This window comes from Meles meles, chromosome 1 (genome assembly GCF_922984935.1).
Source record: "Meles meles chromosome 1, mMelMel3.1 paternal haplotype, whole genome shotgun sequence".
In the NCBI taxonomy this organism is placed as follows: Eukaryota; Metazoa; Chordata; class Mammalia; order Carnivora; family Mustelidae; genus Meles; species Meles meles.
Window position 1 is genome coordinate 101907173 of NC_060066.1, and position 26165 is coordinate 101933337.

The 26165-nt window shown below is 35.7% G+C and overlaps 1 protein-coding gene across 1 annotated transcript in view; it reads right to left on the minus strand.

Annotated features, from left to right (window-relative positions):
- SNTG1 (syntrophin gamma 1) overlaps nt 1–26165 on the minus strand; it is a 1017962-nt gene that overhangs the window by 340970 nt on the left and 650827 nt on the right. Inside the window, exons 7-10 of the mRNA XM_045990984.1 lie at nt 22569–22625; nt 9772–9829; nt 8908–8951; nt 8773–8814 (exon numbers count right to left, since the gene is read on the minus strand). Coding sequence (XP_045846940.1) covers nt 8773–8814; nt 8908–8951; nt 9772–9829; nt 22569–22625 — 201 coding nt within the window. The remainder of the gene's footprint in view (nt 1–8772; nt 8815–8907; nt 8952–9771; nt 9830–22568; nt 22626–26165) is intronic.

Consider the following 26165-nt stretch of genomic DNA (forward strand, 5'->3'; position numbering starts at 1 on the left):
CATAACAAATAACACGGAGCAGATGGGGCAATGGAGAGGAGTAGGGAGTTGAGGGAAATTGGAGGGGGAGATAAACCATGAGAGACTGTGGACTCTGAAAAACAACCTGAGGGTTTTTAAGGGTCATGGGTTGGGAGGTTGGGGAATCAGGTGGTGAGTAATAAGGAGGGCACGTATTGCATGGAGCACTGGGTGTGGTGCAAAAACAATGAATACTGTTACACTGAAAAGAAATAAAAAAAATTACCAAAATAAAGAAAAAAAAGAATATAAAGGAATATCACAGCACATAGAAAGATGTTCGATATTCTTAGTCATTGGGGAAATACAAACTAAAATTATAGTATTTTGCTACTTCATAGGAAGCATAGATATGCAGATGTGCTTCCTTTATCTTTTTCTTTTTTTTTTTTTTTTGCTTGGCATTTCATTTATATTTGAAAGCATATACATCAAATCTAGATACTTTTCCTGTGACATTCCTTAGATAGTGGCCAATCTCTTTATTCCACATATTTTCTTTCTGAACGTTCTATTGTTCTGATGTTAGAATTCTTGAATGGAATATCTCTAATATTCTTTTCTGTCTTACTGCCTACTTATTTGTTATTTTATTCCTTTTTGACAGTTTCTCAAATTTATTTTGAGATTCTTCAACATTCTAAAGTTTCTTTTTTCAATATTGTTATCAAAGTTTTAATATCTTCTTTTGTCCTCCACATGCTCCTTTTATAAGTAAGGATGGCTTTTTTAAAATGTGTATAATAAGTCTCTGCTACCTATCTGAAAACATTATAGTGTTGAGTCCTCCCATTTCTTTTTTCTTAACTGTTGCATCGTCTGTTTCCTTCAATTTTTTTTCTCTGCTTTAGCTGTTGTCTTGATGTGGACAATTTTCTTCAAATACTTTTTATCCTTTAATATCAGTCAATATTTAAGAGTTAGACACTGAAAAGGAAATTGACAGCTTTGGATAGAGGACACATGGTTTATCCACTACTGGGCTCTATTGTGGAGTTACTGATAGAACTCAGCCTGCAGCGGAGGAGTCGAAATGTATTATTTGTGGGTTATTTCTTTTTGATCAATTTCACTATAAATATAACCTTCCCTCTTAGTGGTAAACAAAACAAAACAAAACAAACAAAAAAACACCTAGATACCAGTGTTCTGAGAGTTAAAGGAGGGAAAAAGCAGAGAAACTTGCTGTTCAGAGTATCTATCTCACTTTATTGTAGTACATAACCTCCCCTATGCCCTCTTCTGGGCCTGGACCCAAATATTCAACTCCTATTCTTGGCTAGAATGCCCCTGTTCACTCTGATTCCTATCTGAGCTTTCTGATGTGAATGCTTGCTAAACATTGGCTTTTGCTTCAGCTTTCTCTGATCTAGGACAGTACCACTACATGAAAATCTGCTTTCCATTTTCAAAAGTTTACCCATGACTCTCTTTATTATGATAAAACAGAGTTTCAGGAGGGGGAAACAATAAAAACATCTCCTTTACCTCCAAATCTCTGCATTGACTTGCTGAAGATTGCGCACATGCCACGGAGGAAGGTGTCTTTGTACCAGCTGCTATAACAAAGCAGCACAGACTGGGTAGCTTCCAAACACAAGAAACTTATTTCTTGGAGGCTGGAAGACATACCAGTGTGCCAACATGGTCAGGCGAGGGCTCTTTCCAGGGATGTAGACTTCTTATATTTCACATGAGGGAGGTGGTAGCTAGCTCTGTAGGGCCTCTTTGATAATGTCATGAATCACATTCACGAAGGCTCTACAATCATGACCTAATCACCTTCCAGTGCTATCAACAGGCATTAGAATTTCAACATATGAAATCTGGGGAGATACAGCCATTCAGACCAAAGCAGATTTGTCTAGGAATTTGTTTATATATACAACATTGGAACTATTAGGTAAAGGGCATGGAAGTTTCTACGGCACAATTCCATAGCAGCTGTTTTAGGGCTTTACAGACCTTCTTAAAAGTAAACACATGCATAATAGGATATCTTTCTGCCTTAAAATTACCCAAAGAGGCACTCCTTATCCAGGTGATCACAGGTATTTGGATCTTTAACTAGATCTTGGGTTTTCCCTTTCTGATGCCCAGATCTCTGATCCAGAGAATCATGTGTACTGCCCCAATTATTTCGGTAGTATCTTGTAGCATCCTGAGATATCTCAGAACGACTTCAGAACATAGAACTCTAGAAGTCTCTTGGTAAGAATGACCCACTTTGAGAGTGATAGATGAATGCATAACCATTATCTCATTAATTATTTTACCCCCCATTAAATTGTAGAATCTCGACCTCTGGTAAAAAATCATCTATCCCCTGATTATTCTGAGTGTGTCCTTGTGCTTACCAATTAGTCTTTCCATTTGTCCAGTGCTCTATCTTTCTTTCTCTCTTCTTCTCTGGTCACCTCTGTTAAATTCTCTTAGTTATGTTAGATGCTGACAAGACTTTACTGCTTCTGTCGGACACTGTGGCTGCTCTACCGGGTACCACTTCCTTCATCACACAGTGGTAGTCAGTGTTCTGAGATATTTTCTTAGAGGCAGCAAGTCAACATTCCTTGCACTCTGATATTTTAAAAGCATTCTCTCCAAAATATTTTTCTTCAGTTGTTTTTTTTTTCCCCATAATGAACTTTCTTCCGGGACACAGACTGAATCCCTAGGAGTTGTGGGTGGCCAAAAGAAGAAAAACTAATCTGAGTAATTACGACAGCTTCTCAGTATCACTTCTCAGTTTACATGACTTTTCTATACACCTGACATAAATGCCATGATTTTGGCATATATAGCTCCTTACTCAGGAAAGAGAACAGGGGAGGGTGTCTGGTTTTTTTTCCCCTTTTTTTCAATTTTCATGGACTTTACTTTTTTACAATGCTTTAAAGTTTACAGAAAAATTATGCAGAAAGTTCCTTCCCATCTTCTTTCACAGAGTATCCTTTATTATTAAGATCCCACACCAGTGTATTAATTTGTTACAGTTGATAAGACCTTATCAGTATGTTACTATTGGCTAAGGACCATAGTTAGATCCACCAGAGTTCACTGTTTGTGTCGTATAGTTAATTTTACAGTTTTAACAAAGTGTGTGTTTTTTTTAAATAAAATAACTGAACATTTTAGCTGAAAAGATATTAAGACTGATGTATTTCAAATAGTCCACCACTCAAACTCTACCTTTCAAACAACAAAGATGATAAAAGTGCCTATAACACAATTTTTTAGAAGATTTTGTTTATTTGAGCAAGAAAGAGAGCAAGCAGGAGTAGGGTGGGGGAGAGGGCAGAAGGAGAGGGAGAAGAAAGCTCCCCGCTAAGCAGGGAGCCCAACATGGGTTTTGATCCCAGGATCCTGGCATCATGACCTGAGATGAAGGCAAATGCCTTACTGATTGAGCCACTAAGGCACCCCTGTAACACAATTTTTAATTGGATCTTCAAACTTCCATTCCACACATTTTCTCCTCCTTGCCTTTCAGTTTAATCATTTTGAAAATAAAATTTCAGTTTTGTGAACTTGTATCATCTCTATAACACACATCTACCCTTGTCATTCTAACCTGGAGAGTGAGAGTGACTACAAAGAGTCTTTGCAAGAGGTGAGGAAGGAATATCAATGTGTTCATTGCTACCTCAAGTCACTTTGTCCCCGAGTATGAGATGGTCTCCTTGTGCCTGCTGTTATGTATTCTCTGTGTCCATTCCTCTAGATAAAAATTGGCTGGGACCCCACTGAGTAATTGGTTTATCAGGCTTGGCTTTGTCTCATTATTAAGGGAGTTGCAAAGTTGGATCATTGAACTATGTTAAACAGCAAATAAAGGATTTGATGAGAATCAGTAGCCAAGAGTGAAGACCATGCATTTAATTAAAGGGTGGCCTATGCTATCTATATTCATACCTAATGAGACAGACCTGTGGGTTTAGCAGAGAGGGAACTCCTAACAGTGTTAATAAAAAGCTAAGCTGTAGGTTAGGCAAGTTCTGGATATTTTATTTTTTTCCAAAGTCAGACATAGCATAAACAATATTTTGCACATTTCTGTCTTTGCATTGAACATTTCTAAAATCAGTAGAAAGTATTAAAAGGGTAATTATTTCATATATGGCTTTCCTTGGTGGTAGTTAATTTAAAGAAAAGGAGTCTACTATGGTTAGAATTCTTAAGCTAAGTATTAGCAGTAAGACCTCAAAACCTTTTTCCAAACTGAGAACAAATTAAGAATTATTAGCAGTTACGGGGCACCTGGGTGGCTCAGTGGGTTAAAGCCTCTGCCTTCGGCTCGGGTCATGATCTCAGGGTCCTGGGATCGAGCCCCGCTTCGGGCTCTCTGCTCCGCAGGGAGCCTGCTTCCTCCTCTCTCTCTGCCTGCCTCTCTGCCTAGTTGTGATTTCTCTCTGTCAAATAAATAAAATATTTAAAAAAAAAGAATTATTAGCAGTTAGGTAAAACACAATTTGTAACTCTGTGATATTTTAATCTTTTTTGCCAAGATGTAAAATGATGTGTTCCCAAATCACATCCTAAATATGTTCCTTGGCAATTCATAAAACCAAACTGTTCCAATAAATTAATGCTTTATTTTCAGATGATAGGATATAAGCCTTTTATAGTTATTTTCTGATTAATCTAAGCTAAGAAAAGAACATGTTCTTTTTATTCCAATGAAAATTTTGAATTAAGTTAAGCATATCATAATAATTAAAATGCTATTAAACAACACTTTATATTAGTTTTCTCGAAATTTGTTTTTATTCCATACATATATCATTTTAACTTACATACTTTGAGATACTCATTCTGTTCTTGTAAGAATTACAGTTTTTTAGAGTTTGGTTTAAAAATAAAAATTCAGAAGTAGATAGTTATTTGCATTTCTAATTATCTAATGTTTTCTATCAATAAAACCATAGAAACAAAAGGCATCTTTTTTAGAACTCATAAATCTCAAACATGAAACCAGAAATATTTTAGAAGAAAACCTCTGGAATCCTCTATCCATCCACTCTGCTTTGCCTAATAATGAGTTATTCTATTTTGAAAGTCTTATTAGCTGGAAATTTCAATTATACTTACAGATTTTCATTTCCAACCATCTTGATTATAGACTCAAGATGCATTTTTTTCCTGCTATAGCTAGAGCTTATTTCCTTTTATTTCAACTGAGCATAAATAGAGCACCACTGTTATATTTTGAAGACCACAAGTCAACATGCCCTTTCCTAATAATTGTTTGTACAACTCTTTTAATTATTAAACTCTACAGAAATAATGTCCACATAGCAATAAAGTTAGAGACAAAATTATTTGTATATTCTTCTTGTCACACGAAGAACTCTAACTCAGTATGTCTCATATAGATGGTACTCAGATTTTGATATATGATCAATTTACCTGTTAATAAAATATAGATAGATGATAGGTAGAAGATAGATAGGTAGAGAGATAGCAATCAATTTAATGTGTCTAAGGTTCAATGGTCAGGTTAAAAAAAGATAAAATCGGGGTGCCTGTGTGGCTCAGTGGGTTAAGGCCTCTGCCTTCTGCTCGGCTCATGATCCCAGGGTCCTGGAATCGAGCCCCGTATAAGGCTCTCTGCTCAGCAGAGAGCCTGCTTCCTCCTCTCTCTCTGCCTGCCTCTCTGCCTGCTTGTGATCTCTGTCAAATAAATAAATAAAATCTTTAAAAAAAAATAGAATCAATCTTAACATCAACAGTGACAACAGATCTTCATTTTCTTGAAAAAAAAGGTATATTAGGGTTTTTTGTATCTTGGGAGTATAACTCATGGACTACAAAACACATTCATATAAAAAAAATTAAAAGACGTCTGCTTTGATGAACAAGGAACCCTCATTTACAAACAGCTCTGTCCCTCCAGACGTGGGTGCCCACTTCAATTTCTGACTGGGTGTGGTGGAAGGAGCTTGGGATGCAGACCAGCATGCATTAGGACTCTCTCTGTATGGGAAGCTCTAAGGGGACAGCATGGATTCAACAATACACTGCCCAACACTGACACAGTAGTAACCACTGGGAGTGAATAGGGAGAAGAGTGCCAACATGTGAAGCAATATTATTCAATGGCATAAAATAATACCTAAGTGTTCTTAATTGCCAGATCTGTGCCAGGAGTTTCATATACATTACTCCCATTCAATCTTTATAAAGGTAATTATTAGTTTGTTTTTACAGATGAATAAGAGAGGGACAGAAAAAGTAAGTTCATTTTCCTGAAGTTACAATGTTAATAAGTGGCCCAGCTAGGACTTGTAGACAGTCGTTTGTGAGTGTGAAAGCCCTCTAAACTGAGTACCCTGCTACCTTCCCACCATGTCACACACCAAACAACCCTTAATACTTGTGCTGGTCTTTCCTAATGAGGAAACTTCAGAAGCTTCTCTTCTTCAGCAATCTTCTTCTTGCTTTGCATGGTGTGGACACAAACCCAGAATTGATCTATTTATGTCCACGTTAGTAACGTGGAAACGCACAGACACAATTAGATCACACAATTAGATCACAATTAGATCACTTCAGTGATCTAATTCTAGGCATTTGGCTAAATAATTCCTTAATAGTCTTACTGGGTACCCATAACAGACACTGTGGGATTCACCTGATACAAATATTAAATCTTGTAACACCAACACAGAAGTTGCATCTATATTGCTGAAGGCTTCCTAAGACTGAAGCTGATCAGGGACCAAATACAAAATTTCTAGCAACATCAATGAGTAATGCAGATGAAAAAAAGGAAAGTTATATGCACCCACAACATACTGTCACACCTACTCAATTTGTTTCTGAGTTTGGAACTCTGTGTGAATCACTGATTTGGAATACAGAATGTGGTATATCAGCATGCTATTTTAAAACCATCTACATCCTTTGAGCTTGTTGTGCCTTTTTCTGCCCATTTAAGTCCATTCTTAAACATTTAATTAATATCTCAGCCCCACTGAGGTCTAAGTCAGTTTACTTGCTTAGGTAATTAGCAGTGAGGACAAAGGCATCTAATTACTGTTAGGAAAAGGAAAGAGTGGAACTTCAGAATATTAGTGCCTATATTTCAAAGCTGATAAGGTTAAGCCTTTCAAAAAAATAACTGTATTGTGAAGAGCCACACATAATTTGCAATACAATCCTAAATTCCTTTTCTTTGAAACAGAATGAACAGCATTAGGAACTGGCATTATTAGCACATTCTAATCTTTCACGCCACACTAATCTGTCTAATCAAAGCTAGCACAGCTTGTGTAAGCATGCTGCCTGCCTCGGAAGGGCAAATTGCAAACAGGACCCCATCTAACAGCATATGGTTTTAAAAGAGAATGCACTTGGTTTTGCTCCCTGTATAATGAGTTTAAAATCAATTTGTATTTTCGAGAGAAGACTAAAGTTAAAATATCTCTGCTTACATGGCTATATTTAACATTTGCATCGGTATCGGCAGAACAGAGCGCTCTTTGCTATTTTCTCATTTGTCTCTAACTTGTTCTAAAACTCTGCTTTTTCTGAACATATCTGTAGTAAATTCAAGACATGAAACACATATTTTATATGTGATGATCAGCACAGAGTGGCGATACCATGGCCCCAGTAAGATTTTGGAGAAGACAGAAGACAAGTGATGAATACAAACTAGATGAATTATTCCAAGTATGCACAACTGAAAACCCTCCTGTGCATCACTGCTTGTGGGACGGTGGTTTCTCAGAAACATTTGTGCCTCGTTGAGGTTTGAAATACACAAACACATCAGAATGGTTTTCTCTAAATAGCTTTTAACAGAGGAACAATGTATTCAAACACAACCCTTGAGCATAAACTTTTGAACATAATTTCTCTTTTATCCCTTCCATTGCGAACTGCTATAGAAATTCAGTGAAGGCTCTATGAATCTTACTTAATCAACCATGACGAATGTTTCCCAAATGCCTAACACTGTCCTATTCTTTTTGTATCATGTTTTATGTCTTCTCACCATCACCAACAGAAGCCTTTCAACCTTCCAGCTTCTCCCAAAGTGTGGTTGACAGGCCACCTACAATAGAACCACGTGGGCCGACTATTAAAATTTGAATTCCTGGGCCTACCTAAACCGACTGAATTAGAGTATCTGAGGCTGAGGCTTCAGATATGCATAATTACCAATATCCATCCATCCATCCATACATACATACATACATACCACAGAACACAACAACACACACACACACAAAGATTGATGACCATTCTGCCTAGGGCTAATTAAGTATGCTTTGAGATTAAACTCTAAATTTTGTCTCTTTCTTTTCTCTCTCTCTCTCACACACACAGCTGTTATATGCTCTTCCAGTTGACTCTGTTACCGTGTAAGATTTTACAGACATAAATTCTATTGTTTATAAACTTCTAAACATTTGCAAAGAGTCAGACATATTTCACCTAGAGATATATATACTAAGTGGACATTGGCTGGCAGGGATTAATAGAAAAATTGGAAAAACACATAATAAGCAATAGTCAAGCTATTTCTTTGAATTACATTTCATCCTAGGTAGTACAACAGACCTACTTCTAATATGAAACACATACACATACACTAATTAAGAGATCATTTGAAAATCTGATTAACACACTGGACCAACGTCACATCTACCTAATGAATAAATTGAAGAGTGTTTAGCAGTGCCATAGATCCTTATTTGCACGTGGGGAATATTATGATATTAAGAAAAAGTAAAGAAAACTCACCACTTCTTCATGTCTGCATTTTCTCACATTAATTCCATTTATCTGCAGTGAAAAAAAAATTATGGTTTCACTTGGCATACTGTGAATTGAATTTATGTTTTGGTTGCACATAGAAAATAAGGGTAAAATATATACCTGTAGAATTGCATCTCCAATAAAAAGCAGCCCTGAAAGTTCCGCTGGAAAGGAAGAAGGGTAATGATTATGCACCAACTATTTTCTTCATACAGATGAAAAAGTTTTATAATTAAGTAAAATCAAAATTAATACAAGGAAAATGTTCAATGTTTTATACAGATAGCATCTTAAAAGATCCACAAGTAATAGGAGGGCAAAAGAATTGTGGGATTCTGCCCAAACATTGGAATACCTATTTCCGTTTAATCCTATCATTTCAGATCTTACAGTTGCCAGAACTGGTCACTCTTCTGGATGGATGACAAAATTTTCTCATGTACTTATAATATTAAGATATCTATGAAAAATTTTCTATCTAGACATTCAGTCCATCAGCTAAGAGATCAGCTCTAAGTTTCTTTTTGAACATTAGATTACTTTACTGATTTCAGTCTTTGAAAAAATTGTTTTATATATTTGGTGTTTTTCTAAATGAAATTTCATGACAGGTTAAGTTAAACTGCATATGAGAACTGAAAAACTATGTGTATGAGGAATTGCCTTATTTGATGGGACTTCTTAATCATTAAATGTGTCTCTATGTTTGTATAATGAAATAATTAAAAAGCTGTGCAGCCCCCTAATTTTTCACACAGTCACATGTTCTTTTGTCTTTCATCCTTGTTTTCCTGTGAGAGAAATCCTTCCCTGGAGTAATAAAGTGAAAGAGTTAGGAATCAGACTTGGCCACTTACTCTCTGGTCATGGGGAACATGGAGCTAGTCAGTCACATGTTAACTTATGGTTCTTTAATATGACCTATTCTTCAGTAAGGATGGCTTACAAAGGAACAGGTACTATGTAATTCTCTAAACACTTTACCTCTTTGCTCCTTGGAGATTTTTGAAATGACAACTGGAATATTATGTTCAGCTCCCCCCTGCAAAGAAAAAAAATCATATGTTGTGCTTTTTAATTGCAAAAGTAAAAATGCAGCTTTTAATTAGGAAACTATACATGCTAAGAATAATATGTTAATGGACACCAGATACAATCTAAATAATCTTGTGGAATTTCTCTACTCAGCAAATAGTGCTCCCAAAAAACCTTATCTACCTATTTAGAATATACTGTGACATCTAACAATTAATAGCAGTTAACTTTGAGAACTTTTGTTTTTCAATTAAAGATTGGAAATGCCTTAAATAGGCATTCTTTCCAATGTGTAGCATGGTGTCCATTGTAGAATTTCTTATTTAGTGTTTAAATGCCAGATAATTATGTATTTCCATTAACTAGCTAAGTTGCTCTATGTTGATGACCAAGCACAGACCCCTTGGGATGTTAAGTAACTAGAGAGACCTTTACCTGCACAAAATGATACAAAAAATCAGAGTGTGCATGTGCATATTGGGAAAGGGATCATCTGCATTTCTTTAATTAATATTAGATTTCTTTATGTGTGAAAGCACATAGGAAACAACAGAATAAAATATACTGACAGAACACTGATAATGGTTCATCTAACTGACCAGATAAGAGAAAATTAAAAAAAAAAAATAAGTAAGCGAGACCTATATGGAAGGAAACAAAATAAATCCTGAAATAAGTGCCTAAAAATTCTGTTTAAATATTACAGAGCCAAGAATATTGAAACCAACAGTTGAAAATCAAATAAATTCACTAAAGAATAAAATGTTGGGGTGCCTGGGTGCCTCAGTCAGTTAAGTATCTGCCTCCACTTCAGTCATGATCCCAGGATCCTGGGATGGAGCTCCTATGGAGAAATCCCTGCTCAGCAGGTAGTATGCTTGTCTCTCTGCCTCTGCCAACCCCCCATTGCTCTTGCTTTGTCTCCCTCTCTCACTCTCTCCCCCAAATAAATAAATAATCATAAAAAATATAAAAAACTAATAATAGAAAATAAAATGTCATGTATTAAAGAAGTATAGCACTTTTAACATAGGGCAGTTGAAAAGACAATCTAAAATCTACTGGGTTTCTCTATCTTCAGAACACATAAACTTCCTAAACCTTTTATTATTTAAGAACAAAAGTTATTTTAGAACCCTATTTTTTCCATGAATGTCAGTTTTTAGTACTGAATTGCCAATATACTTAAATATAAGGTGGACAATAGTTTTTGAGAAAAGTAGTAGTAGTCAACAGTTTCTTGGAAAGTAGTCCTAATTTACTTCCAGAATATTAAAGAAGAAACATAATAAGTGAGATATTGAAAACTGTCTTCCTCACATTGAAATTCAAACCCAGTGCTAACTCACTTCACTCACTATTTTCTACCAACCAAATACTCACCTACCCACCAGGACTAGCTCTGTGTAAGAGACATGGCTCCTAATTCTGCTTTGCCTTTTGGTCAGTATATTCATAACAAGCCCAAATCCTGTTTAACATGACTTTTCATTTGATCAAAAGATAGTGATTTGTGTCTGGTAGTATAATTGAAATGAGTCCTTATTTAGCACACAACAAACACTGAATACAAGGTAGCTATTATCCTAATTAGTCTATCAATTAAGATTTATGAATAAAATTATATGGCATTAGAGTGGTAAATAAGCTTAACACTAATCTGTTCGAAGACCCTTAATATTTACTAGTTAGGGTGGCACCTGGTTGGCTCAGTGGATTAAGCCTCTGCCTTTGGCTCAGGTCATGATCTCAGGGTCCTGGGATCAAGTCCCGCATCAGGCTCTCTGCTCAGTGGAGAGCCTGTTTCCTCTTCTCTCTCTCTCTCTCTGCCTGCCTCTCTGCTTACTTGTGATCTCTGTCAAATAAATAAATAAATTCTTTTAAAAAAAATATTTACTAGTTAGGGTTCCAAGTTCCCAATCCCCTTTTTCTGTTCTATTCTTTCTTTCCCATTTTACTTATCAGTTTCCAACCCACTATTATCTTTATTCATTTATTATATTTATTATTCATTATCATTCATTTTCCCCCATCCCTAAGCAGAATGTAAGTTCCAAGAGGGCACTGAATTTTTCTGGTAATTTGTTTCATACACAGATGTAAACCCAATGCATGGAATAATATCTTTTTTATCTTTGAAATGTTTATTGATGAATGAACAAATGAATAAATAAAGTCAAAAGCTTTGCCAGGCCTAAGAGCTATTGTTGTAAACATACTGAAGAATGATTTTAAGTAGGAGCTAAGAATGTACAATGAAATTAAATGCCCATGGTTACGGTTAGTTTCTAGAGATACTTGGAAATTGGAAAGGATTTTAAGAATATGTCTCCATTTCTTAGAAGAAAAAACTAGTTAACAGAGACTAATCATCCACCAATGAAGTTTTTGGTGGTATAAAAAGAAGAAATAAACTCAACCAGATATTTTGTGGTTCAGGTATTTGGGGACAGAAAGTGACATTTTTTGTGTCACTTTTTTGTCACATATTTTTATGTCACATATTTTTTTCTTGTCTGTGTGGCTGTCATCAGAGTGTTTTTCTTTAGCTGTTTTTGTTTTTCACATTTTTCTCTCCTTGCACTACTGAACCCAAAAATTGCTTAGTGCTCAGATTTCTAATGCCAGGTACTATGGTAGGACAGTGGGAAACCTCTCCCTGAGATCTATCTTGGAAAAAAAAAAAAAAAGAAATAGCAATTTCTGAGGGCCAACTCAGTAACCCCATTCCTCCCTCAACACCAGAGAGTCAGAACTATGTTTAAATGACAGACCAAACTAACCCATATTTTGTCAAGTTTTCCTTCTATATGTAAAATTTCTCCTGAAATTTGAATGGTTTGAGTCCAAAAGTGTTTTTTTTATTTGTTTTTTTTTTAAATCAAACAATAGGAGTTCTGAAAGAATTCTTTTTTTTTTTTTTTTTCTGAAAGAATTCTTAAATTAATTGCTAAAGAACAAATTTTTAGACAAAACTCAGGAGATGAAATTGGAACTTAAAATCACAGTACCTTAATTTATTAGATGATTTGTGAGAGCAGTCCAGCTCTATTAAAATTAATAAGATTTAGCTCTGGACCTAAATGGGGAAATGTAAGGTTTTCCAGTCAAGAATCAAACAATGCAACTCATTCTGTTTGAAACAGGTGACAGGCTTCCTATTACACTTAGAATAAAACCCCAGATCCTCAGCAGCCCTCTGTCTTAAGGCCTCAACCTGCCTTATGTCTTCATCCTGGATGTTTATCACTCTGAACACCAAAGGACATAATTATACACTATCCCCTCTGCCTACAGGTTTTTTGTTTTTTTTTTTTTTCTTTTACTCTTAACGTGGTAAACCCCACTCAAATTCAGAATTTCAGCTAAAGGATCCATTCATCAGTGTCTCCTCACTTGAAATAATTCACTTCTGTAACACTGAATCCAGGTTATAATTTACATTTATTTACATCACAATTTGATCAATATCTACTTTCCCACTGGATTATAAGGGGCAGAAGGTTAAGACAGAGTTTCCTTCACCTGCTCTTCTCCTCAACCTACCATTAGGCCAGCCAGGGTGCAGGCTTGTGGTCAAGGTTTAGAGAATAAATGAATTAATTGAGCTCTGTTGTTCCAGTGTAAAATCAAGACTAAGGAAAATGAGACAACATTCTACAGTGCATCCTAGAAATTATTAAAATATATACCATTCAATGCATAATTAAGTTTACAACTAGCTTTATAGGAACCAGGATATTAATTCTTTTCTAAAGCATTTTAAGTAAGACTCTATACAAAGAATTTGCCAGTATAACAGAAATTCCACAAAATCAAAGCCAAGATGTTCCTGGAGCATTGGAAATCTTGCCAGATAAATATTTTTAATTTGATATTTTCATTATTCCAGTTATTCAATCAATCATATTCTGGGCTCTGGGGGAGAAATAGAGAAGTAGACGCCACCATTATATATCTATTTAGAGCTAGGAAGATATTTATAAGCAGATAATAACAACACAATAATTAAGGTCAAGAGCCTAATGAACAAATATGGGATAAGTACCTGAAGAATGTAATCTGAAAATATCGTGGGAAAATGTCCTTACCTATTTGAGTGCTATGCCTACCTCCTAATATCACTTAGTTTGAATTTGGCACAAATTAATGGTCTTTCCCACATACTATATAATTGCCTTCATATAAAGTTCAAAGTAGGAAAATCTATAGAGACTGAAGGTACACTAGTAGTTGCTTAGAGCTGAGTTAGGGAGATAAGGAGAGAAGGGAATGATAGCTCAAGGACATGGGGAAAACAATTTGTTCTAAAATGCACACATCTGTGAATATAATAAAAACCACTAACTCGTATACTTTCAGTGGTTAAGTTGTATGATATGTAAATTTTATCTCAATAAACTATTTAATTAAAAACAGTCTTTACAATGAAAATTGATCAGTGGTTTTAACTGACTCTTGGGGATTCATCATCCATAATCTTCAAACTCAGATTTGTTACCTGCCTGATATCCTCCTATTTCTATGGTGTAAAGGTATGTATCCATATTGTCCCTGGTGGAAATAGAAGAATCAGACTCAAGTAAAAATAAACAGAGAACAGGGTGAGGAGAAATATATGTAAATGAGAGTGTATCATATCACCTACTAATAAATTAAAAGGCAGAAATTTATTTTTTTAAACTTTATTTATTTATTTGTCAGAGACAGTCAGAGAGCGTATGAGCAGGAGGAGCTGCAGGCAGAGGCAGAAGCTCCTCTGAGCAAGGAGCTAATGTGAGGCTCAATCCCAGGACCCTGGGATCATTTCTGAGCAGAGGACAGTTGCTTAACCAACTAAGCCACCCAAGTGCCCCTAAAATGCAGACATTTACTATAGCTGCTATGAAGACATATATTTTTATTTGGTAAATTTGATGCAAATAATACCAAGTCCTTGATATTAACTGCTTGCTTGATCCTGGAAATATTGATCTATTTAGTTTAATTTTTTTTTTAATTTATTTGACAGAGAGAAATCACAACTAGGCAGAGAGACAGGCAGTGAGAGAGAGGAGGAAGCAGGCTCCCCGCGGAGCAGAGAGCCCGATGTGGGGCTCGATCCCAGGACCCTGGGATCATGACCCGAGCCGAAGGCAGAGGCTTTAACCCACTGAGCCACTCAGGTGCCCCTAGTTTAATTTTAAATAAACCAGAATGTAAATAATTTAGAGAGGAAATATTACTTCTTTTCCCAAGTAGAGAGTTTAGAGATAATTTATCCTGGCTTCTATAGCTACAGAGCATAGTTATTAACAGTAAGGACTATGTCATTTGCTTTATGTGAGGTTTAGACCCAGCTCTGCCTGGTACAATAATGGGTAAATTACTTAACCTCTTAGTACCTAACCACATTGCCTAGAGAGGGATAGCAATAGTTACATTCTTTATTCGATTCTAAAGGCCAAATGAAACTGAATATAAAGTACTTAGCTTAGCATCTGGCACTTAAGGAACAGTTAATAAATACGTGCAATTATTGTTTATAAATGATAATATTTTAATAATAATTACAATTTCATTCTTGATTGCTGCAAAGTTAAAAATTTCATGTAAAAATCACCTTTGATTACAAACATTCCCTTAATGGACATGGATGACATAGCATTGTCTGTTGGAAAATAACCCTATAGAACCTTTTCTAATAATAATAATCAAAACACCAGGGGCGCCTGGGTGGCTCAGTGGGTTAAAGCCTCTGCCTTCAGCTTAGGTCATGATCCCAGGGTTCTGGGATCAAGCCAGGCATTGGCATTGGCATCGGGCTCTCTGCTCAGCAGGGAGCCTGCTTCCTCCTCTCTCTCTGCCTGCTTCTCTGCCTACTTGTGATCTCTGTCTGTCAAATGAATAAATAAAATCTTTAAAAAAAAAAAAAGAAAACCCTTTCTCTAAAAAGTGATTTATTAACTGACAATGGCCAGAAGTATGATTTAATAATTTGCAAATATACGGTATTTTATTTTCAAAGATGTGGAAGATCAATAAAAGATAGTGACTTGTTTTAAGGAGATTATCATATGGTGATTCTCATAAGAATGAAGCAAAAATACAAGAACATTGGGTCTTATGTGCAAAGCTTTGGTGATTATTGGGAATGTAGGTATGGGAGACCTTTAAGTTATTTTTGGAAATAGTTAAGTTTCAGGATAGTTCAGACAAAAGGGATGAGCCCTTGAAAGAAAGATTCTACCAGATGGCCAGAAGGCAAATGTGGTATGAGGGACAGGGGGACAGGAGCTGAAGAGCTGGGAATAAAGGGCAGAGAAGACCATCAGAATTTAGGAACTCTGGAAAACTAGACAAGGGCCCAGATCAGAATGTCTTATAAGACAAATGAGTAGATATGCCAGCCAGCTTGATAAATCTGAGAGCTTCAAGGTGTGAAAATAAAAAACAAATGGAGACCAGCCTTGAAAATTCTCTGAGCAGACAAAACCACTTTAGTCAGACAAAGCTTCATTTAGCTTAATTTGCAAGGCTTGCTTGGCTCAAGTCATTTTTTGTTTATGCCTCTAGAAATCATAAGTAAAATTTGAACTACTTCCCAAGGTTGTTATGAGGTAACCACCAACCAGTTCCTTATCATTTAAGAAAATTGTAATTTTATAACCAGTCCCTGTGAAGAATAAATAGTCACTGGCTTCCCACAATGTAAGTTTTTTTTATAGCAATCTACCCTGAGTCTCATTCCATGGTTTGGGTTTGAGTGCTCTTGCTCTGCAAACTGTCTTTTTGGTGAGTGCGCATAAACTTTCACTAATTACTACTTCAATGATTCATTGTTTTTACTTCTGTATTTTCTGAACTTTTTTTTTTATAAAAAGGAGCAGTTTTGGTCTGAGAACAGAGAAAATTATGTGATCATAAATGGAGAGTTTAGGCATCTTTTTGTTCAGTTTTTGGAGAATAATATTTTAGAAGTTAAAAAATGTAAATAAGAAGAGCTTGACATTTTACTGAGTGACAAAAACAAAAAGTAATAAGGAATAAAAAGAAAAACACATACACTGAATTCTGAGCGATGTTTAAATTAAGGAAGAATGAATAATGGTGAAAGCCAGGGAGAATCCTAAAGAATTGTCAAAAAAATCCAAAGTTATTGCAGATACTAAAAGTGTTCTAAAAAGCAACACAAAGGTAAAAATAGCTTGACTGAGCAAGGCTTTCTGGAAGACAGTGCAAGAGTGAGCACAGTGCAGAAAACTCTAACAGTGCTTCATGACTAAGTTTCTGATCAGAAAGTATGACCATAATTTCTATTTAGGTGTTCTGAAGTAGGTGGTTGTGGATGAAATGCTATTTGATGACAACAAAGGTGTGAATATCATACCTCCAAATTTCACCTCATTATACTCTGGTTCAGTTACGCATTTGCTCCTACTCGATTTGCTAACTGCTCTGAGAGAACAAAGTAGAAACTAGCAGGAATCCAGGGATAGGCATGCTCCCCAGGGGTTAAAAAGAATCCCTTCCTTTTTTTAGGAGCTGAAGACCAAAGTTTAGCTAAACCAGAGGATGGGAAGATGGAACAAGATAGTCAGCCTTGTGTGTGGTGGCTCTACTTGTCAGGACACCTGCTTCACCACATGCAGCATTAGCACAAGTCTATCAAGTCCCCACAGGTCCTTCGTTCTGCATTGTGGGATTTTGTTTTTGTTTGTTTTGTTTTGTTTTGCCCTCCTGTAGAATTAACATAGATGCACAGGTAGTTTTCATCTCTACCTTTCCATTATAAAACACTCCTGTTATGGGGCGCCTGGGTGGCTTAGCCAGTTAAATGACTGATTCTTGGTTTTGGCTCAGGTCTTTATCTCATGGGTCCTGAGATGGAGCCCTGGGTAGGGCTGTGCACACTGGGGAGTCTGCTTGAAGATTCTCTTCCTCTGCCCCTCCCAAGTAAATAAATAAATAAATCTTTTAAAACACTCTTGTTATGAAAATAAAATGGGATTTTAGGATCTAAAAAATAAATTTGTCTTTGGAGATAAATCGGACTTCTACATTAAATCTCAATGTAACTGATGCCAAAACTCTTTTTGGGTGACTGTGTTCCACATTGAGAGGTCTAGTAATTTTGGATATGATTTAAAATATTAATAAATATGGCTTTTCAAAGGAGAGTCTTAGATCTTGTAAGAAAGTCCTAATAATACAAACCAAAAATTTTCTCTTTTTTAAAAGATTTTATTTATTTGACAGACAGAGATCATAGTAGGCAGAGAGGCAGGCAGAGAAAGAGGGGGAAGCAGACTCCCCACTGAGCAGAGAGCCTGATGTGGGGCTTGATCCCAGGACCTTGAGATCATGACCTGAGCTGAGGGCAGAGACTTAACACACTGAGCCACCCAGGCACCCCCAAACCAAAAATTTTCTTAAGGTGAAAAAAGCAAAACTATAGTAAGAGAAGAAATAAACAAAATTTGAAAGGAAAATGAGATAAAACTTAAATATATTTTTAGAAATTTAGATCTAATATAATCTTTCATTTTTATTTATGTTTTTCTCTTATGCCTTAAGATTTTTAGGAAATTTTGAGAGGGAAACTCTCCTTAACATGCACTACATTATACTGTCCTTCAAGGGAAGATATCAAATTATAAACACCTAGAATCAGACATACTGACACATGACTACCTCAATCTCTAAGCCACCTTGGACTAAGCCACAAACTTTTATCCCTGAAGTTTTAATATCCCTAAGATATATTGTCTCAATAATAAGGTAGCGAAAATAAAAGAAGGTAAAGGCTCACTTTTATTTCACCACCATTATAGGGGAATCTCTGCCTGGAGAGTGTTGGGGAATAAGAACATTGTACATGAACAGGCAACATCAAGGCTTAAAGGACGTTGGTAGCTTCAAGGACATCATTCTGTCCACAGTCTATAGCCACTAGGGCACGTTAATAAATAAAGCATTAGAAAGATGCTATGAAAGAAGCCTGTGATGTTGCCCACCAACTTTTGTAGCACTGACCACTGTGTGGGAAAACTGAGGAGTTGCCACCATGCACAATGGTGACAGTGGCAGGAAAGGCCCATGAGCCAAGATTTGTCAGGAGCACAGAGCATGGCCAGTTGACTTTGACCTGTAACAGCACATGTTGGAGTGTTTTAGTGTTTTCTGACAAAGAAAGAAAGAAAGAAAGAAAGAAAGACAGACAGACATTATTTTACCCTTTAGTTAGGTTTTTACAAATAATTTTTTAGAAGGTAAAATTGAAATAACATCACCATATGTTCTTAGTACAGTGAAATTCAGGAGCACCTGTAGGAGTCTTCACTACATTGGTTAAAGCCTCTTTAATTGTCCAACAGGCACTCTTCCTTCTCTTATCTCCAGTTGAGATATTCCAGGTTTTAAGTCAATAATTCTCACTGCAAAATCTCCAGTGTATGCCAGAGTGATTACTTAACTGAAGCAAATAAGGATAAGATACATGTTTATATATTTATGTGAATAATTGTATTATTGGCTCAAATTGCTCCAGCAATAGGTACACAAATAAATACATAAGAAAATAAATAAATGGTGAATATTAAAATATTAATTCTGCATTTAAGCTAAAATGATTTCTCAAATGTTCATTCTGCATATATTATATATATATATATAACATGAAATATATATATGTGTCTATATATGCACACACATTAACAGAATGAAAGATAGCTTATTATTTTAAGAAAATATTTATTTGAGAGGGAGGGAGAGAGAGAGAGAGAACAAGAGTGAACAAGCAAGAGCACAAGAGCAGGGGGAAGGAGAAGCAGACCCCCCCACTGAGCAGGGAGTGGGGTTTGATCCCAGGATACTGGGATCATGAACTGAGCCAAAGGCAGACACCTAACTGACTGAGCCACCCAGGTGCCCTGAAAGATAGTTTAAAAATAAAAAAGCAAGTGTCAGAGGTAAGTATTAAGAAAAGCAAATTGCAAAACCCTAAAAGGAATCTTTTCAGAATGACTGGGTAATATTCTAAATAAAAATATTAATTTTAGGGGCACCTGGGTGGCTCAGTGGGTTAAGCCTCTGCCTTCGGCTCAGGTCATGATCTTAGGGTCCTGGGATCGAGCCCCACATCGGGCTCTCTGCTCCGCGGGGAGCCTGCTTCCTCCTCTCTCTCTGCCTGCCTCTCTGCTTACTCGTGATCTCTCTCTGTCAAATAAATAAATCTTTAAAAAAATATTAATTTTAGTATCTATGGTTAGTGTGTCATAAGAACAAATTGCCTTTGTTGTTAGAATTCCTAACATATGGCACAAATCACTAAAATACTGCTTTTGGTGCACTTGGGTGGCTCAGTGGGTTAAGGCCTCTGCCTTCTGCTCAGGTCATGATCTCAGGGTCCTGGGATCTAGCCCCACATTGGGCTCTCTGCTTGGCAGAGAGCCTGCTTCCCCTCTCTCTCTCTGCCTGCCTCTCTGCCTGCTTATGATCTCTGTCTGTCAAATAAATAAATAAAAATTTAAAAAATAAAAATAAAAAAATACTGCTTTTTGGTCAATATTATGAATGTAAACTATACACATTTGATTTTTTTTCCATTTTATTTATTTTTTCAGCGTAACAGTATTCATTCTTTTTGCACAACACCCAGTGCTCCATGCAAAACGTGCCCTCCCCATTACCCACCACCTGTTCCCCCAACCTCCCACCCCTGACCCCTCAAAACCCTCAGGTTGTTTTTCAGAGTCCATAGTCTCTTACGGTTCACCTCCCCTTCCAAATTTTTTTTTTAATAAACATATAATGTATTTTTATCCCCAGGGGTACAGGTCTGTGAATCGCCAGGTTTACACACTTCACAGCACTCACGATAGCACTTACCCTCCCCAATGTCCATAGCCCCCTCCCCCTCTCCCAATCCCACCTCCCCCCAGCAACCCCCAGTTTGTTTTGTGAGATTAAGAGTCATTTATGGTTTGTCTCCCTCCCAATCCCATCTTGATTTAAAAAAATATTTAGTTTGGTGTAGAAGTTTCAGTTGGATTGGAATAATGAAAATGTTAAATGGATATAATTCATTTGGTGAAATTCTTGATGTTTTAAAAACTGACTAGGTTAAAACTGTGCCATTTTAGTAGAAATAAATTACATTGTATATTGGCTTTAAATTATAAATGGAAATAGAAAAAAAAAAAAAGAAAACAACATTTCCAGCCTACACAAAACTAATGTAGCTCCACCATCAGAAACAGAATTGGAGTGGCTGCATAGCTTAGTTGGTTAAGTGTTAAACTCTTGGTTTGGGCTCATGTCATGATCTCCTGATGGGTAGTAGATCAAGTCCCATATCGCACTCCCCTAGTTTGTTTCTCCTGTGCCCCCTCCCTTGCTCAAGCACACACACACACACACACACACTCTCTCTCTCAAATAAATAAATGAAAGAAGGAAGGAAGGAAGGAAGGAAAGAAAGAAAGAAAGAAAGAAAGAAAGAAAGAAAGAAAGAAAGAAAGAAAAGAAGAGAAGAAAGAAAGCGTGAATCAGTTCTGCTAGGCGAAAATGCTTATCTCAAATGAAACCAACTCTTACGACTGGATTTTATTCACATTTAGCTTTTTTTTTCTCTTTGATGGACTTTTTTACTGTCTTTAGTGGTAACTTTAAATTACTTCAAGCAATCCCAATAAATATCACAGCAAAAACAAAAATAATTTCCATATCCTATTAACGGTCTGCAAACCTTCTTGGTTTTAGCTGATGATAGATAAAGGAAAGTTAAATAAATATTTTAAAACTAACACTTTATGTAGTGATATTCTTATCACTTGACAACACAATGCTATTCCACACAGGTACATTTTTCTAAGTCATTTCCATAATGTCAACTAGAACTGATAATCACCAAATTTAAAGTTCTACTTTTCAAGCATATATAAACTGAGCTGTGTTAAAATTTCATGAAATATATACCTGAGATGAATGATATTCACCCTACATAGGCAAAATACCTAACCCAATGGTCAAGATAAAGTTAAGTTTCATTTATCTATGCAGAGTCGTAGATTTCTAATGGGCCTTTAAAGACATTGAGTTAACTTTTATAATATTTATGTAATTTCTCACCCTTTCAAATTTTCTGTTTTGTTTCAGTGATGACAAATTGCATATATGGTACATCTTTACTAGTCAACCATATACAGGAAGAAAAGAGGCCTTTAAAATTTAATAATAAATGGAAGTGAACAGGTATGGTCATTTTTAAAATAAATGAGATGCTATAATTCTGTCTATCCTGTGTACTTGGCATTGTGATATGAAAATTTGTTGGTTTCTTAAGAAAAGGAAAACTAACCAAAGAAAAAGATGAATAAAATCCAACTAAGTCTTAACTATTTATTATTAGTTTAAAATTTGTTCTTGCTCCATTCACTGAAAGGGTAGTGGCTCCTATTCTGGTTGGTTAGAGGAAGATATGCATACTATAACACCATATCTGACATGTTAAATGACACCAAGAGAAAGTGAATGACCTATGTTCAATATCAGGTAAAATTCCCAAGTACCTTTTCTAAGAGAATTTCTAAATCAAAAGTTGCCCAAGGTCTTGTGACAACCTACCTAATTTACATCTCATTCCAAATATTGAACAGTTTGCTATAGCCACTTATCTGATTATTAATCAGCAAAAAAATCAAAATAACACAAAAATGCAGGCTTTACAGCATGGTCTTTGAGAATAGATTGAAAAGACAGGATACCTTTATGCTTAATCCAAATCCTCCTACGGTTTGTCTTCTAATGGTCACCGTTCTTTCCTGAAAGACAGGATTTTAAAAGAGGTTAGAATTTCACAATAATAGACTTACAACCACTTTCCTCCTCTCAGTTCTTCATTCCTTTAAAAAAGAAATATTTTGTGACACCATACAGGCTTTAATTTTTGCAACAAATGGATCATTTTGTAATATTTAATTAAAGGTTAATTTATTTGTCTAGATAAAAGGGACTGTACGGTTATTAAACTTCCTTTCAATGATTCTCTGGAGGTATTTTGGAATTTTAATTTTTATCTTCTCATTTCCTCATTTTCACACTATGTATTCTTGTTGTCTAAGAAATGACAAGCTCAGGTTACAAAAAAATAATTGTGTCAATGGTAAATATTATCTTTGTCAACGAAGGTCTTATTTCCTTCAGTACCAAGTCATCTTGCTTGTGGAAATCCGAGAGCTGAGCTGGGATGCTGCTATGTCCCAGCACATAAATGACTCATGTGTGTATCTAGGACTGAAACTGTGGATAAACTAGGTTCATAATGATTGTTTATTTGGAAAAGAATGGATTTTATACCTAACTAATAATGACAATGGAATTATCAATTTTCAAAACCAATTATCTTTTTCCTTCAACAATGATATAGATAATTCAATCACTAGTGTCCAAAACAAAAATCACAAAAATCCACATTTGAACAAATCCTTTAATTTAAAAAAAATCAGTATTACTCCATTTTAGGGCAATTCTTTCTACATAATGCATATTCTGGAAGTGTGTTGAAAGCTTTTATTTATTACCTTCTTAACTTACTTATAACTTTCTTATGTTTTTGAACCTCCCCCTATCCATAACACTTTAAGACTCCCTCCCCTTTCTCCTGCTGTACTTGGGATAGATGTCTCTCCCTACAAATGCCCAGCTTATTTGCTATACTCTCTTTCTTATTGATTCTTCCCTTTACTCCCTGGTTCTGGAGGGGCTATGTGGAGCAGTTTATATTATTTAAAAAGAACAAAGAGAAAATCTGGAAGATGTGTGCTTCTGATGGTTCTTCCTAAATATTTTAAGATAGTATAGTATAAAACCTCATCATGTTGGCAATTACAAGATACTTTCATTTAGCCATGTTTTTACATTTCATAAATAAAAGCAAAAAACGTTTAAAGAACAAGACCACTATACCAGAAATTGAGGTATAATAAGTGTCATTTATTTTGAATCAAAAAATAAACATTTATGGTTGGAGATTAGTGCATAAGAAAAAAACTATTAGTACAATTGAATAATACTTATCTCAATTTTCTTCCTTTTTTGTCATGTCCTAAGTAATTTGACCTATTTTAAAACTATAGATTTCACTCTTAAAACCTGTCCTCTAATTATGTTTTCAAGTCAACATTAAAATTACTTACACAAAGTAAGTTTATAGGTGTATTACAATGTATGCAAAGCAACGTGAAATATAAAACACATTATTCATGTTAAATAATACCATAAACTCTACTTTTTTTATTTGTAAGCCAACTTTTTTTATTTGTAAGCCACTCCCCATTTTTGGGATCACAAGTATGGGAAGAAACAGTACTTTAGAACTTATATTGCAATATCTAAATATATAAGCATAACTTCATGTACAAAAGCAAAAAGGAAAGTGGGCACCTGCATTATACACACAGAAAATCTAATTTAAAATAAATTACATATTTAATGGAAATGTCCTTTTGTTGGACAAGGTAAGAGGAACCTGTTAAATTAAGTAATCTTTGTTTATTTCTCATTAAAGGATTGATTAAAGCTATAAATTGAAAATAATGGAATTGAAATCAAAGAATCTATCAATGACTCAAGTATCCACAACTTAATATGTTTGGAAAATTACTTAATCCCTATGAATCTCTTTTTCTTAATCTGTAAAATGGTGATAAATAAGACAGTATCAGCTTTGTTTTGAGGATAGTAATTGTGAAGGACCCCAGGATAGAGCAGAAACTTAATTTTCTCCCTCTCTCTCTCTCTCTCTCTCACACACAGACACAAATACACACAATCTATTTTTCTAGACAGATATTCTTATTTAATAGTCACTTAAATATATGATTAATATTTATCCACTTTGTATTCCATAGTTACATCACAGAGTAACTCAAATACTGGAAGTCTCAGCTCAAGGATAAGCCAAGTAAATGGTTAACTTTACTCTTATAAAACGGATAAGCAAACTGCTTTCACAAAACTGCCTATCAAACTAAACAGCTTCTTAGATAGTAGTTATTTTCTTAATTCCATGTCTATAAGGAACAAATTTTTGACTCCTTAAAGATTCATCTTTGGGGGGCGCCTGGATGGCTCAGTGGATTAAGCCGCTGCCTTCGGCTCAGGTCATGATCTCAGGGTCCGGGGAGTCCCGCATCGGGCTCTCTGCTCCGCAGGGTGCCTGCTTCCTCCTCTCTCTCTGCCTGCCTCTCTGCCTACTTGTGATCTCTCTGTCAGATAAATAAATAAAATCTTAAAAAAAAAAAAGATTCATCTTTGGGGCGCCTGGATGGCTCAGTGGATTAAGCCGCTGCCTTCGCCTCAGGTCATGATCTCAGGGTCATGGGATCGAGCCCTGCATCAGGCTCTCTGCTCAGCAGGGAGCCTGCTTCCCTCTCTCTCTCTCTCTCTCTCTGCCTACTTGTGATCTCTCTCTCTGTCAAATAAATAAATAAATTTTTAAAAAAATTCATCTTTATTTTCTCAAAGTAAAGAAGTCAGTCTGTCAAAGAAAATGTATTTTATTAGTAAATCACTTCACCTAAATTTCCTACAATGTCTTGCACAGAAATCATTAGTCACAAGGACATCAGGCTCTCTGCTCAGCAGGGAGCCTGCTTCCCTCTCTCTCTCTCTCTCTGCCTACTTGTGATCTCTCTCTCTGTCAAATAAATAAATAAATTTTTTAAAAAATTCATCTTTATTTTCTCAAAGTAAAGAAGTCAGTCTGTCAAAGAAAATGTATTTTATTAGTAAATCACTTCACCTAAATTTCCTACAATGTCTTGCACAGAAATCATTAGTCACAAGGACAACTTGATAAGTAAATTCTATTAACCAGCTAAATGTATACTGAAACACTGCTTTTCTTTAAAGGGACAACAAGCATGCCAGGGTGATCAAAGGTCTATGCAATGTCTTTACTCCTTCTCTACAAGACTGCTTTCCAATCTTTGGTGGAGAATATTTAGAACATGTTCCAAATCAAATACAAAATTGCTGATGCAGAAAGGAGTTTGGAGACTAGAGAGTCAGCAATAACAGCTGAAAATCTCAGAGACAGCAATTATTTTAATGTATTTTAAACACATGGGCACATGCACATACATGCAAATCCCAGCCAACACCTTTATATGCTATTGCTTCATTAGCTTTTTTTTTAAGAAAGTAAGGAGAAACTAGCAAGACAAATTCGTGTTTTAAGCCAAAATATTAAATTTATCACTGCAGGTAGTGGGAAGTATAGAATGGCAAAACAACTGTTCCCAGTGTGGCACCTTCCCAATATTCTTCCCACTGTCCCTATGTTTGTGTTAGCTATACCC